The sequence below is a fragment of the Balaenoptera borealis genome, assembly GCF_965194805.1.
Source record: "Balaenoptera borealis genome assembly, chromosome: 5".
NCBI classification, from domain to species: Eukaryota; Metazoa; Chordata; class Mammalia; order Artiodactyla; family Balaenopteridae; genus Balaenoptera; species Balaenoptera borealis.
The window spans coordinates 452,762-467,936 of NC_138862.1; the positions used below are offsets into that span (position 1 = coordinate 452,762).

General features: G+C 48.6%; 1 protein-coding gene across 1 annotated transcript in view; it reads right to left on the bottom strand.

Annotated features, from left to right (window-relative positions):
• Window positions 1-15,175, bottom strand: part of PCNT (pericentrin) — a gene marked incomplete at its 5' end in the record, with an annotated part of 84,684 nt that overhangs the window by 62,405 nt on the left and 7,104 nt on the right. The window contains 5 exons of the mRNA XM_082392574.1: window positions 381-840; window positions 2,537-2,688; window positions 7,894-8,040; window positions 11,470-11,595; window positions 13,790-13,806. Coding sequence (XP_082248700.1) covers window positions 381-840; window positions 2,537-2,688; window positions 7,894-8,040; window positions 11,470-11,595; window positions 13,790-13,806 — 902 coding nt within the window. The remainder of the gene's footprint in view (window positions 1-380; window positions 841-2,536; window positions 2,689-7,893; window positions 8,041-11,469; window positions 11,596-13,789; window positions 13,807-15,175) is intronic.

Genomic DNA, 15,175 nt, shown 5'->3' on the forward strand with positions numbered 1-15,175 from the left:
TGCACTGAGGTTTTACTTTTCATTCACAGCAAGCCTACTTCCCCAAGAATTTCGGCTCAGAAAAGACTCCTATTTGAGGAAAACCTGTCGGCGAACCTCCCTGGGGGTAACAGGCTCAGGACGACACCCGGCAGAGAGAGGAGAGAAAGAAATCAGACCTGCCTGGAGAGAGAAGCCCTCCCGTCTCGCCCGCAGGGTCTGGTGGAGGACCGGAAACCCTGACCGCACAGCACCCGGCAGGCCCCTGGGGCTGCGCTGTCACCCACCGACGCCCCGCCCGCCCCTTCGGCCCGCTGCCCTCCTCTGCGGAGGGACGCCCCGCCCGCCCCTTCGGCCCGTCGCCCTCCTCTGCAGAGGGAGGCCGAGGGGCCGCGTCTCACCTGTCTGGTGGAGTCCAGGACCATCTCCAGGAGGCCGTCCACCGCCAGGCCCAGGCTCCGGTAGACCCTCCTGACGGGCTGCTCCCACTCCAGCGTGCTCTCCGGGCTCATGAAGAAGCTCTCACAGACGTGGCTGCTGATCTCGGCCACTGACGACGTCTCGGCACGCTCGGGCGACGCGCCGTCCGGCTCCGGCAGGGCCGCGTCGAGCCCAGGCCACGCCTCGTCCAGGGCCGGGGCTACAAGCGAGCAGACACAGAGGCCGCGCTGCCAGGAGGACGCCCGGTGGCCGGCCTGGGGGCTGTGGGCACAGGGCTGTGGGCGCTCACCCGCGGGCGGGCTCTCGTCCTCCAGGCAGAGCCCCACGCGCTCGCCGATGCGGCTCCTCAGGGCAACGGCGGCCTTGAGCGTCTCCCCAAACAGACCCAGCAGCCTCCTCAGGGCGTCCCGGAGCGCTCTCCTGAGAGGGGCACACGGGGCAGCGTCAGCCGAGACCCCGCCCGGCCGACGGCACGCGCGCAGCGCTGTGGGTGACCTAAGCGCCCCTCTCTGGAGGCCTGCGCCCAGCCCACACCGGGGCTTCGCCCAGGGCCCTCCTCCCAGCTGCTCTCCCTGCAGCGGCGCCGCCACGAGCTGCACAGACCCGGCCCGCGCCACGCCACAGCCTCCCCGGCTCCCGGGAGCAGAGCTGGGCGCCGACGTGGCCCCTCCGGCTCCAGCCTCTCAGGAGACACCGGCTCCAAAGTCCAAGTCACCGCGCGCCCACAGCCCACCAGCATGGGAAGGCGCCGTGTCTCCCCATGTCTCTCTCGGGGGCCACATAAACCACGGAGTTTGGGGGGTTTGGTTCCCCTAGGACAGGAGTCCTGTCTTTGAGCTGCATCCTCCCAGACCAGCCCTTCCAGCTGCGGGGCGTCGTCTGCGGCACGGTGACCCCGCCCAGGACGTGGCTCCGGTGCCCACGAGACGTCAGGGCTTGGCCATCCCCATCCACCCACGGCTCACACCCCTCCCTTAGGCCCAGCACAGGGCAACGCCACTCAAGACACGGGAAGAGCCGCCCCTCGGGAAGCTGACACCCGAGGCCGGGGCCAAAGACAGTGAGAAAGGGACGCGGGGATGTGAGGGGCGGGGGCAGGCGGGGGCAGACTGCAAACGGCGGGCCCAACAGCCCCTGCTGCCGCCCAGGCCCCTCGGAGGGAGCGTGCGGGGAGGGTGTAAGGACCACCCCGAGACGGGCTCGGGCAGGCAGTGTCTGCTTTGCTCTGAGAGAAAATGCCAGAAGGCCCCAGCCCCCCCCCCTCCTCCTTGGGCCCCGTCCAGGCCATGCCGACCCCTGTTCCCTGAGGAGCCTCATGAACCCTAAACACTCGTGGGTGTCGGGGCATGTCACCCGCCGGCACGCCCCCCGAACGCCTCGGGGCCTCCGCTCTCTGCCAGCCCCCCGAGTGCAGGGCCAGGCCTGCCACGTCCTGCCCTGCACTCGCCTCATCGAGCCGCAAGGCAGCTGGACACAGCACGCAAGGTCCTCGCGGAGACAATGAAGCCGTGAAAGACTGAACGGAGAGACCGAGCCCCCGTGAGCAGCGCCCGCCCTCCGCACAGCGGCCCTCCCCCGTCTCCTCTGACCCTCAGCGCTGCATACACGCTAGCGCCGCGGTGCTGAGCGCGAGGGTCCAGGGGCAGCGGGAACCCCAGACCAGCAGGGACGGGCCGAGAGATGCACAAAGGGGCCCAGAGAGGCCGGCCAGTGAGCTGCACCTTCCCGGGCGACGCTGAGCCAATGGCCCCGACAAGCAAAGACGAGAGCGTCTCCTGACATCAGGCAAACACAACTGAACGGCTCACTCGAGAACCACACGAGAAGCAGAGCTAAAACTTGCCTAGCGCCAGGTGGGAAGCTATTTCCTAAATAAGACCCCCAGACAAACAAGAGAAGGGCGGGTCAGTAACTGCCTGCATAGCAGCGTCGGACCTTGTAACCTGGCAAAACGGAAAGGTTTGGCAAAGCGAGGTGGGGGGTATGTGGGGGCCACGACTCAGCGCTCGTCTTGAACTTTAAGACCCTCCTGGACGAGAGGACCCACACAGCACAGGGTCCCATCCGCCGGGTGCCAACATGCACTCCAGCCCAAGAAGCAGAGGCGGCCACTGACCTCTCGCCGTGGGACAGGTCGACGTCGGACTTGAGCATCGAGATGAGAGTTGTGCCCTCCTGGTTCTCCCTTTCCCGCCTTTGCTGAAGCCTCTCCAGTTCGGAATGGCGCTCTTCTATCTCGTGACTTAAGGATAAAATCTGGTCTTTTAGCTGTTGGAGAAAAATTGTTAAAGCTTTAGTTAAGACAATTTAGTTAAAAATAAGTTTCTGTAAGGAACTTTCTTTATCCAAGAGCAGGTTTGTGGTTTGTGGGATGGAGAAAACGGATGATGCGACACCAGCGTGGGGTCCATAAAGTACACAAAACACAGGCCAGAGGAAAAAGAAGGGTGTAATTTTGAAACCAATTTACTGAAGAGAACAAAAGGGACAGAAAACAATTTCAATGTTGTGCATAGAGGGAACTTGGGAAAAAAGTGTGGCTCCTATAAACCACTGGGCCATACAGGTCGCTGGAAAAATGAAAGAAAATGGAATAAGTAAACAGAGAATGGCAGGTTTCAAGATGGCAAACAATGACCAAAAAATGGACAAAAGAGACACAGAAGATGAACTGCATGCCCGGATGGCTCGAGGCTGGGGCGGCCCCAGATGCCAGGGTGTGGCTGGTGGTGGGTTCCACGCAGAGAGCCTGTGGACAGCAGACCCTTCCTCTGCTGGTCCTGCTCCCTCACCTGCATTCCTATCAAATCTCCACTTACAATGGGATTACATCCCAATACACCCATCCTAAACTGCAAATACCATACATCGAAAATGCATTTAAGGACTTCCCTGGTGGCACAGTGGTTAAGAATCCTCCTGCCAATGCAGGGAACACGGGTTTGAGCCCTGGTCCGGGAAGATCCCACATGCCATGGAGCAACTAAGCCCGTGCGCCACAACTACTGAGCCTGCGCTCTAGAGCCCGCGAGCCACAACTACTGAGCCCGCATGCCACAACTACTGAGCCCGCATGCCACAACTACTGAGCCCACAAGCCACAACTATTGAAGCCCACGTGCCTAGAGCCTGCGCTCCACAACAAAAGAAGCCACTGCAATGAGAAGCCCGTGCACTGCAACGAAAGAGTAGCCCCTGCTCGCCGCAACTAGAGAAAGCCCGCGCGCAGCAATGACCAACTCAGCCAAAACTAAATAATTAATTTAAAAAAAAAAGAAATGCATTTAATACACTTGTGAATGAAAAGGGTTACCTGCCATATCAGTAAACAAAGGATGTTGCAGCCATCAAGCCACCACAGCTGCCCGGACAGTGAGCCCTGAGCGGGCTCAGGATGGGAAAACACAGGATACTGGCCCCAGGTAGAGGAGGTGCAGATCAAAAAATGATTTCAGTGAGCCCAGACTTTGCTTCTTCCCGTATATAGAAAAGCGCTAAATTCATTAACTTGAGATGCCTGGTTTCTTTAATTAACAGTAATCTTTTGAAAAGGAGAAGCAGAGCGGCTGGCTGTCTTGGTCCAGAACGGCTGTCAGCGTGTCAGTCGTTCACCTTTCTGGTCGTGTGGCTGCCCTGCCCAGCATCACAGGAGAGACCCGGACCACATGTCTCTAGCCCAGGAAAAGATAAAAATCCAAAATTCAAAATTCAAAGTACTGTTCCTGCTGAATGTGCACTTCTTTCACACCATCGTAAGTCAACAAATCCTAAGTCAAACGACTGTAAGTCAGGGACTGTCTGTACTCAATAAGTTAATAGAGTTAATTCATCCATGAAGAACATTTGTTCATCAAAAGATGACAAAAGGGGAAAAAACCCCTACAAATTAGAAGAAATCCAGAAATACAAAAAAAAATCCCTAAATCAGTAAGAAAAACACAAACAACTGTTTTAAATAGAAAAATGGCCAAAGATACAAAAAGGCATTTCACAGAAAGGGAAACACAAATGGATCACAAACATAGTACCAGATGCGCATCTCATCAGCAAATTAAGACCACCGAGAGACACCATTTCGTTGCCACAAAATTGGCAAAAACTAAAAAGTAAGAACATTCCAGGAGAGGATGTGGAGTAACAGGAGCTCGAGTGCACGACTGGTGGAACCACGCAGAAACAGCCTTGGGGTTACCCACCAGGGGCAGAACCCCACAACTGGGACACGCACTTCTAGGTTTAAGAAGCTCCTGCACATCTGTGGTAAGAGGTGTGTGTAGGAAACTCAGGGCAGCTTTATTCATAATGGCAGAAAGATAGAAACAAGCCCAAGTCCACCAATGAGCACACACGCAACAGATGCCATTCGGCAGCTTGGATGGCGGGTACGGCCCCACCAGCGCCATCTGTGAACCTCCAGTCAACACGGAACGAGAGAGGCCAGTACACACCCCCTTGTGACGGCCGGAAAGGGCTGAGGCTCAACAGCAGAGTGTCCGGGAATAAACACATCAGTGAGCAAGAAATCTGTAACAATCAGCAGGGTGGTTGCCTCGCGGGGGGCAGGGGGCGGGCGGTCTCTTGAGGTGCTTAACGTGGGTGGTGGGACACCATTCCTTACTCCTCAGTATTACTTTAAGCGAACACGTACATTTTAAGGACACCTGTAAGATAATTTCACACTGGAAACAACTTCCGCAGTCTGGTTTCCTGAAGGGTCACGTGCCCTCCTCCGACCGGGGAGCCTCTGGGCAGCGGGATGACAGCCCGGCCCACTGGCCCACGGGAGTCGCCTGCTGCCCGCCACGCGCCCACACGAGGGCCTCCCCCACTCCTGGTGCCTCTCAGTCTTTCCTCCCCACCTTCTCTCACACTCCTGCCATCAAGCTTCCATCCCCCCTTTTTAAAGGTAAATCACTATGTATGTTTTACAATTTCTCTCTTAATTCAGAATTTAACACTTCTTTTTAACTGTACTAATACTTTTATTAGGATTGTTATTGTTTCTGGTCCTTGAGGTATAAAATCGCAGAGGCTTTGAATGGTGTATCTCTAACCCTATTTTGCCCACAAGCCATGTTAATTTTAGTATTTTGTACAGAATGAGTTTTTTTAAGAATGCATATCATGTATCAGCAGAAATGCCTGGCATATTGAAGAACAAGCTTAAGAAATACTTCGAAAGGCTCGTTCCTCCTCATGGAACCCCCTCCTGCCTAAGCCCTGGTGCCGTCCTTGCTCCCCTGCATGTGCCCCCCACCCTCCTGCCTTCTCGTGGCTGGGCTCCCAGCACAGGAGGGGCCTCTGCAGCCAGGAACATGCCCCTTGATGGGCAGCTAATGACTGGTCTCCACAGATACATGCTGCCCTGAATCTGGCTGGGAGTGACTCTGACATCTTTGGTACCAAATTAAGTCAGACGCACCCATGTGCAATGTTTACAGTCAGAAGGCCTGGCTCCACCACTTGACAGCCATGGACTTTGAGCAAATTAACGGAACCTCTCCTGGGCCTCAGTGTCCTGAGAGGGAGAGAGCTGCACAGAAATGAGAAAATTCTACATCTAATGTGCTTAGTGCGGTGCCTGCACATATTCCTAAGAAAACTGTGCCTCCAGTGTATGAATAAGTTCAAATCCAGCGACCCTGTATGATGATAAAGTCAAAGAAAGCAGCAGTACTATTATGACTCTGAAAGATCACACAGTGGGACTATCTCTAAAAATAGTATAAATACACATCCGTATTTTCAATAATATTAATGAAAAAAACCCAATTCAAAAATTGTCAAGGACCTCAGCCATAAAAAAGAATGAAATAATGCCATTTGCAGCAACATGGATGGACCTAGAGAGTATTATGCTTAGTGAAATAAGTCAGACAGAGAAAGAAAAATACTGTATGATATCACTTATATGTGGAATCTAAGAAAATGATACAAATGAACTTATTTACAAAACAGAAATAGACTCTCAGACATGGAGATATATTAGGAGTTTGGGATTAATATGTACACACTACTGTATATAAGATAACCAAAAAGGACCTACTGTATAGCACAGAAAACTACATTCAATATCTTGTAATTACCTATAAGGGAAAAGAATCTGAAAAAGTATATATATACACTTTATATATACACACACACACACACACACACACACACACACATATGTATATACATATATATATATAACTGAGTTGCTCTGCAATACAGTTGAAACTAACACAACATTGTAAATTAACTGTACTTCAATAGAAAAAAATTGTCAAGGACCTGAACAGGCAAAAATGGCCAATAAACCCATGAAAAGATGTCCAACATCACCAGTCAATAGGGAAATGCAAATAAAAACAAGATATCACCTCACATCCATTATGATGACTATTATTTTAAAAAATGAAAAACAACAAGTATTGACAAGAATGCGGAAAAACTGGAACACTTGCGCACTATTGGTGGAAATGCACAATGCCACAGCTGCTGTGGAAAACAGTTTAGCAGTTCCTCAAAAAGTTAAAGACAGAATCATCATATGACCCATCAACTCTGTTCTTAGATATATACCCCAAAAAATCAAAAGCAGGGACTGAAGCAAATACTTGCACCCCAATGTTCACAGCAGCATTATGCACAACAGCCAAAAGGAAGAGACAACCATTAACAGATGTCCATCAACAGATGAACAGATAAACAAAATATGGTGTCTATATACAATGGAATAATATTAGCCATAAAAAGCCATGAATGTTGATACATGCACAACATGGATGGACCCTGAGGACATTATGCTAAGTGAAATAAGTCAAACACAAAAGAACATATATTGTATGAATCCTCTGAAATGAGGTCCCTCGAGGAGTCAAATTCACAAAGGCAGAAAGTACAGTGCTGGGTACCAGGGCAGGATGGAGGGGGATGGGAGTTTTTTTTAAATTAATTAATTGATTAATTTATTTTTGGCTGCATTGGGGTCTTTGTTGCTGCGTGCGTGCTTTCTCTAGTTGCAGCAAGTTGCGGTGCACGGGCTTCTCATTGTGGTGGCTTCTTTTGTTGCGGAGCACAAGCTCTAGGCGCGTGGGCTTCAGTAGTTGTGGCACATGGGCTCAGTAGTTGTGGCTCGCAGGCTCTAGAGTGCAGGCTCAGTAGTTGTAGCACACGGGCATAGTTGCTCCGCGGCATGTGGGATCTTCCCAGACCAGGGATCGAACCTGTGTCCCCTGCATTGGCAGGCAGATTCTTAACCACTACGCCACCAGGGAAGCCCAGGAATTATTTTTAATGAGGACAGAGCTTCTACTTGGGATGATGAACAAGTTCTGGAAATGGACAGTGGCGATACTTGCACAATACTGTGAATGTGGTTAGTGCCACTAAACTGTACACTTAAAATGGTTGAAATGGTAAATATTATGTTATGCATATTTTACCATACACAAAAAAAGAATTAACAAAGAAAAGATGCATCCCACATACCTGCAGAATTTGGTTATTCTTCTCCTGAAGCTGCAGAGACAAAGACTCTTTCTCTTTTTGGTAAAGAGACTGTGCCTGCTCACGCTCAAGTTTATGTATCGCCTCTTTTTCATGCAAAGCAGCTTTCTTTTCACTTTCAAGTTCACCCTGTACAAAAGCACATTATTAACAACAACAAAAAATGCCATTAAGTTATAAAATTATCCTTGCTCCATTTCTCTGCTGTTCACTAGATTTTAGTTCATTCAACAAATATTTATTGATTCCATATTCTGTGCCAAGAACAATGATCAAAAAGGCCAAGGCCACTATCCCCAGTGAACATGCGTTCAAATGTGCTTATCATATAGAATACAAAAGAAACAGCCTGCTACCTTTCCCAATGATCACGTTAAGAAATTCTCCATCATCAGGGCATCATGACCATCAAAATCCAAGATATTTAGAAACCTAACTTTCTCTGGTTTTAAAAAATAAACCCTGTTTCTTCTTAAATAATAAAAAATATTTTTTAATAATGTTCACCTAATGAGTTAAAATACATTAATGAAATAAGCTTTTTTTTTTTAACTACAGATATAGCACTTCCAGAATGGCAGAATAAGGACCTTCAAAAATCCACTCCTCTACAAGAGCACCGAGAACACTGGCAAAAACTGTCAAAACCAACTTTTTCATAGCTCTGGAAATTAAAGTGTTCATTAAAAACAAAGGCTGAGTTGCCATCAGAACAGGAAGCTTTGGGTGTTTGAACCTGCCCTAATCCCATCACTCCAGTCTCTGGGATAGCCTTGAAAATGCAGCCCAGGGAATTCCCTGGTGGTCCAGTGGTTAAGACCATTTCAAGCTTTCACTGCTGTGGGCCCCGGGGTTCAACCAGGGTTCAATCTCTGATCAGGGAACCCACCAAAAAAAAAAAAAAAAAGAAAGAAAGAAAATGCAGCCCAGCAACTATGGGGGGAGGAGAAGAATGGGTTTGCAGCTCCACCAAAGCACCACCACCAACTGTCACGAACTGTCCTGACTGGCAGCTCACTGAAAAGCTCCGTTCTCAAAGCTGGTTTTTTATCGGATCTGATTCAGAACTCACCTCAACAATCCTGTGCCCAAGCCATTTGGCAAAAACAATTAGCAGCAACTGTTTAACATCTCAGCGGCCTGAGGCAGTGATAACAATTGGAGCTAATAAGAGGCTGATCAAAAAACTTAAAAGGAACTGAAAGCTAAGGCAGAGATGTATACTGCCTGTCACAGCATTGAAGGCATGCCCCAACCAGAGCCCCACAATAAAGAGATAAAATTATAAAATGAAACCAAATAGATATTCTGAAGCTGAAAAGCACAATTACTGAAATAAAAGTTTCACTAGAGGGACTCAACAGCAGATTCAAGTGGGTAGAAGAATCAGCAAACATGAAGACAGGTCAAATGAGATTATTCATTCTGGGGAACAAAAAAAAAAAAAGAAAAAAGAAATAAAGTAAGTAGGCTCACAGGCCTCTAGGGCATCCTCAAAGACCAACATACACATCATGAGAGTCCCAGAGGAAAGGACAAAGGGAACAGGGCAAAAGAATACTTGAAGATAACATGCCTAAAAACTTTGCAAATTTGATGAAAAATATTAATCTATACATAGAAGAAGCTCAACGAACACCAAGTAGGATAAACTCAGAGATCCACACCTGGACACATCATAATCAAACTGCTGAGAGACAAAGAGAATCTAGAAAGCGGCGAGAAGCAAGCAATTTATTTTGTCTTTTATATTTATGTGTATAGTTTGTAATTCTTTTTTCTATGTAATTTAGAAGACAAATGCATAAAGAACGAGCATAAAGTATATACAGATGTTCTTTGTATGACAATATTAGCACAAAGGAGGAAGGAAGGAAGGAATGAAGCTATATCGAAGAATAATTTTGTGAACTATTAAAATTAAGTTGGTATTAACCTGAACCATATTGTTATAAAATGTTCAATGTAATGCCCAGGGCAGGCACTAACAAAATTAAAAGCAAACAAACAAAAAACAAAAACAAAAATCAAAAAAATATAGAAAAATAAACATCAAGGAAATCAAAACAAAAGAAGGTAGTAATGGAGATTTAGAGGAACAAAAGAGACAGAAGATATATAGAAAGCAAACAGCAAGTACTGATACACCCTACAACATATATGAACCTAGAAAACATTATTCTAAGTGAAAGAAGGCAAACACAAAAGGCCACATTTTGTATGATTCGACTTCTATAAAATGTTCAGAAAAGGCAACTCCACAGAAGTGGAGAGTAGATCAGTGGTTGCCAGGGGCTGGGGGAGGGAAGAGACTGCTAACGGGTGGGGGGTTTCTTTTGTGGTGATGTAAATGTTCTGGAATTAGACAGCAATAGGAGTTGTACAACTTTGTGAATATACTGCAGACCACCGAACTGTATATTTCAAAAAGTGTGATTTTTATGATATGTGCATTATATCTCAATAATGTTGTAATTAAAAACAAAACAAAACAAAACCACAGTGAAAATCATTGTGAGAAGTAGTGCTGAATGCTTACTCATCCTGTGCAGACACCCTTCCGTGGCAACAGGCCCCTTGAAGCAAGAAAAGGCTTGACGTGGCCGCTGCTGAGTCACCAAAGCAAGGCCATGAGCAGCGCTCAGATTTTCCCAGGCTTAAATACAGCCGGCTCTTTACCATGGGGTTGGACAGTGTGGGTCCACTTACATTCAGATTGTTTCTTTTGGGCCGTGCCGCACAGCATGGGGGATCTTACCTCCCTGACCAGGGATCGAACCCGGGCCCCCCACACTGGGAGCGTGGAGTCTTAGCCACTGGACCGCAGGCAAGCGCCATGGATTTTGTTTCAATGGTAAACACTACAGCACCACACGATCCGTGGCTGGTTGAATCTGCAGATGCACAGTAATGGCGGATACGGAGGAGCCACATGTACCAAGGGCCAACTATCAATTACACGCAGATTCTCAACTGTGTAGAGGGTCGGCACCCTTAATTCCGTGTTGGTTAAGGGTCAACTATTTGATGACAACTTCTTAAAAGAAAAGGAATGTGGGCTTCCCTGGTGGCGCAGTGGTTGAGAATCTGCCTGCCAATGCAGGGGACACGGGTTCGAGCCCTGGTCTGGGAAGATCCCACATGCTGCGGAGCAACTAGGCCCATGAGCCACAACTACTGAGCCTGCGCTTCTGGAGCCTGTGCTCCGCAACAAGAGAGGCCGCGATAGTGAGAGGCCCACGCACCGCAATGAAGAGTGGCCCCCGCTTGCCACAACTAGAGAAAGCCCTCACACAGAAACGAAGACCCAACACAGCCAAAAATAAAAATAAATAAATTAAAAGTAACATTAAAAAAAAAAAGAAAGAAAAGGAATGCTAACTAGTCAATTTAAATATAAAAATGAAAGAAAAATAGTTGCCTCGAAAAATCTGTTTCTAAGACAATGAAAATGTGTTTTAATTTTACATATCAAAATTAATTTAGAATAAATTTTTCTTACTTACTTTGCAGGTGAGAAAGGATAGCAATGAAATAGATCACTCTTAACCCCAGTACCTTTAACTGTGTGACCTGCTGCTCCAGCAGCGCCTCTGACTGACACTTCAGCAGTTCAATCTCCTCTTGACAGCAGAGCCGCTGCTTCTCCTTCTCCTCTTCCAGCTCCGCAGGAACCGAAGTGCCCTGCTTGAGTGGGGAGGAAGGTCAACACTGGGCCTTGACCATGTGCGTGGATCTGTGGTGAGGCTGGAACTCAGCTTATTCCACATATTTTCACTGTGACGACACGCAGCAGTCAGGTTATAGCTCATAGAAAAATTCAAGTCACTCTTTGTGGGCTCTGGATTCTCACCTCAGTCACAAGCATCAGAAAACGGGGTTTGCATAGCACAACACTGAAACTATACTTTCAAGTTCTAGAGACCATTTCTGAATTAACACAGAACACTTTTATAAACTTCCTCTCCTGGAATAGGTTTATTTCAATCCTTTAAAAGGAAGAATCAAGTGCAATTTCAAGTTAGGACATGTGGCAGTTTCCAAAGCCCTTTAACTGTCTCATCTGCACCACACAACCACTTCATGGGAAGGACGGGGTTCACCCAGATGGTTCACAGCCAGGAAGGACGCTGCAGCCCTGACAGTAACCGGATTTGACCAGGGATGCTGGTTCCGTGTGTGCCAACCACAAAATGCTAGTGAACAAGAACAAAACCCCGAATGCCAACGGGCACCACAGATCGGCAGGGCAAGGCCAAGGGAGAGGAGGACAAGCCACACTCCCTTTCCCCAAAAACAGACTCTAGGACACTGAAGGATGCTGGGAAAAATAAGAAAACATCAATACCCAAGAAGAGGCAAATCCCCCAAGGCACACGATAAACATGAATCACAGCGGACCGCTCTTTGGGCGCCAGCGCCCCGGCACAGGCATCCGCACTCCTCCCTCTCAGCACCTTCGGCAAACAGGTCCTGAGGGCAGACCCCGCACGCTTGCCTGCCTGTTAAATGCTCTGGTTGACAGATCGAAGTGTAAACACCTGCTTCTTGAAAAACTTGATTGAGCCACAGATCACATTCTTCAGGCAAACATCTTTCACGGAAGCCAAACGTATACAAACAGATAAAAGTGAACTTCTGTTTGGGGTCAGGGTCAGAGTCCAAGAGCACCCCACACCCCCGCGTGCCTCGAGTCCCGGGACCTGCAAGCTGCACTGCACACGTGAGAGTCCGGGCCCGGGGGCTCAGGCTGCTCTTTCTGGCCATGGGGTCCTTCCAGGCCTTGGGGTCACTGCCCACAAACAGAGAGGACGGAGGGTGGGTGCCTTACGGAGCTGTGGCTGGGAAGGGGGAAGGAAGAACCAGCCCACCGATGCCAAGCCCCTGGGTCGTATGCCCCACTGAGGCCCCACGGGCCCCAGCACAGAGCTGCCCTTGCTACAGGGAGCGGGAGCCAAGCACAGGACTTGTTTCCCAACCTTCACTGTCTCAGGAAGGGTTTCCAGGCAGCTGGCAGAGACACGCCAAGTCCAGCAAGACGTCCCAAACACAGTCAGGAGCAGCAGCACGCAGCGCCCCTCCCAGGCGCCCTGTGGGTGGGGAGATCACCCTAACCTGACACCTGCGAGGGGCAGTGGGGACACCGCGACCTGTCCTGCCCAGTGCACCCCCAGGTCTGGAGCAGGACTTCACAGAACGCACCAGGCCGAGGCCACTGTGGCGGAGCAGGGCACAGTCAGGAGAGGCCACAGACGGCATCGTGCATTCAGCCCCGCGACCTGGAAGCCTTGGCACCCCGGGGCTGGCTGCGTGACCTTGGCCCCCGCAACCTGACCGGACAGGCTCAGAGGGGGTTTTACTTGTGCCACTCCCTGCACTCCCTCAAGACCTCCTTACACACAATCGTTCTATTTCCAGCCTGACTAAACTCTCTTTAATCTGTTCTAAACGGTGAAGTCAATATAAGAAAAAGATGTTTTTAAAAACTTATTCTCGAGTTTTTCTGAAAATCCACAGAATTACGTGGGAAGTGTCATATATATTTTAATCATTAAAAAAACATAACGGATACACTTAAAGAAAAAAAAAAGTAGTTTTGCACAAAGAATACCAACATAGTATTAAGAATAAATTCAACTGATAATGAATTAAAGACATTCAAACTATATCTAAAATAACCACAGGTTCTCTTAATATTTTTTAAAAATCATATGAACAGATTTTTCTTTTCCCCCCAAGAAAAGATGACATTGCCTGAGCAATCAATAGTGGTCATATGACGGTTAACTCTTGCTTTCCTTCCACTGCTTAGTGTTACCAATATAAGGGTGATTTCTTTGCAGGACACTTATCTCTAAGAAAAGGAAATGAGGCTTACGTTTTCAGAGAACTTTTCTCACAACCAAACTCCAAAGGGAAGTAACCTGAAAAATAATCCAATCGCTTCACAAGCGCTGGGTAAACAACTCTTCTGATAAGTGACACTGCTTTTCAAACAGGTGCAGAGATATTTGTGGCCCAGATAAAACCCATTCACAGAGAAAGAACAGCACGTCCCTGCTATTTTGGGGACAATGACCACAGCACCCCAGGAGACACCCAGCAAGGCTTCATGGAGTATCTGCCTGTGAGGAGAGCCTGAGGGAAGACGGTAGGAGGAAGAAGCCACCGCCTGGAACGATTCTCACCAAGACATGGACCTGAATCCCATCCCGTGTGTAGACTGCTGACACGTTTCCAGGGAATAAGGGGGAAATGTTAGCCAACATCACAGGAAGCAGTAAAAACAGATTCAGCACAACTCAGCCCCTATGTGGATCCCAATTTGACCAGCCACAGGTAGAGACTGGAACTTAGGCTGGATATGTGATGAAATTAAGGGATTACTGTTAATTCTGCAGGTTAGCATGGAGCACGTTATGGTATATTATGGTATATTTGGGCGGCTAATGCACTGAGATTGGCACATACCCATGGGCAGTCAGATTCTGAGCTGTTCTCTGTTTCTGTATATGTTGAAATTTTCTCCAATAAAGAGTTAAAATAAAATAGAGGAAGAAACTGCATATCCCACCTTCCCACAAACCCAGATGTTTTCTCCTGTGAAATGAGCTAGACAAAAAAGGTCACTTAAACAGTATCTAATATTCACATCCTTAGAAGCAAAGTAAAAGAATGACATACTTGAACAAACAACTAGAAAAATACTTCCCAAATGATCTCAGCGCTCTGAAGAGAGTCAACTCGGAACTACAAAAATGCCGAACGGAAGAGCAGGACACATGTCATGACCAGGTGACAGAACCATCAGAGTGAACAAACAGGATCCAACAAAGTTTCTTTGGAGGGAGGATTGTAAGTCAGTAAATACCAGGGAAGGCCAGCAGCAGAGTCTGACTCTTCAGAGGATTAGAGAAATGAAACTCAAGACACCTCCACAGGTCAGCAGGTCTCAGGGGAGCGCCCCAGAAGAGGAGGACGTTGCTCACGAGGGCACGAGAGCAACAAGAGCACGAGAGCAACGAGAGCACCGAGAGCCACGAGAGCCATGAGAGCACCGAGAGCACGAGAGCAACGAGAGCACCGAGAGCCACGAGAGCCACGAGAGCCCCGAGAGCACCAAGAGCCATGAGAGCCACGAGAGCACCGAGAGCAACGAGAGCACGAGAGCCACGAGAGCACGAGAGCAATGAGAGCACGAGAGCAATGAGAGCACGAGAGCAACCAGAGCAACCAGAGCACCGAGAGCAACGAGAGCACGAGA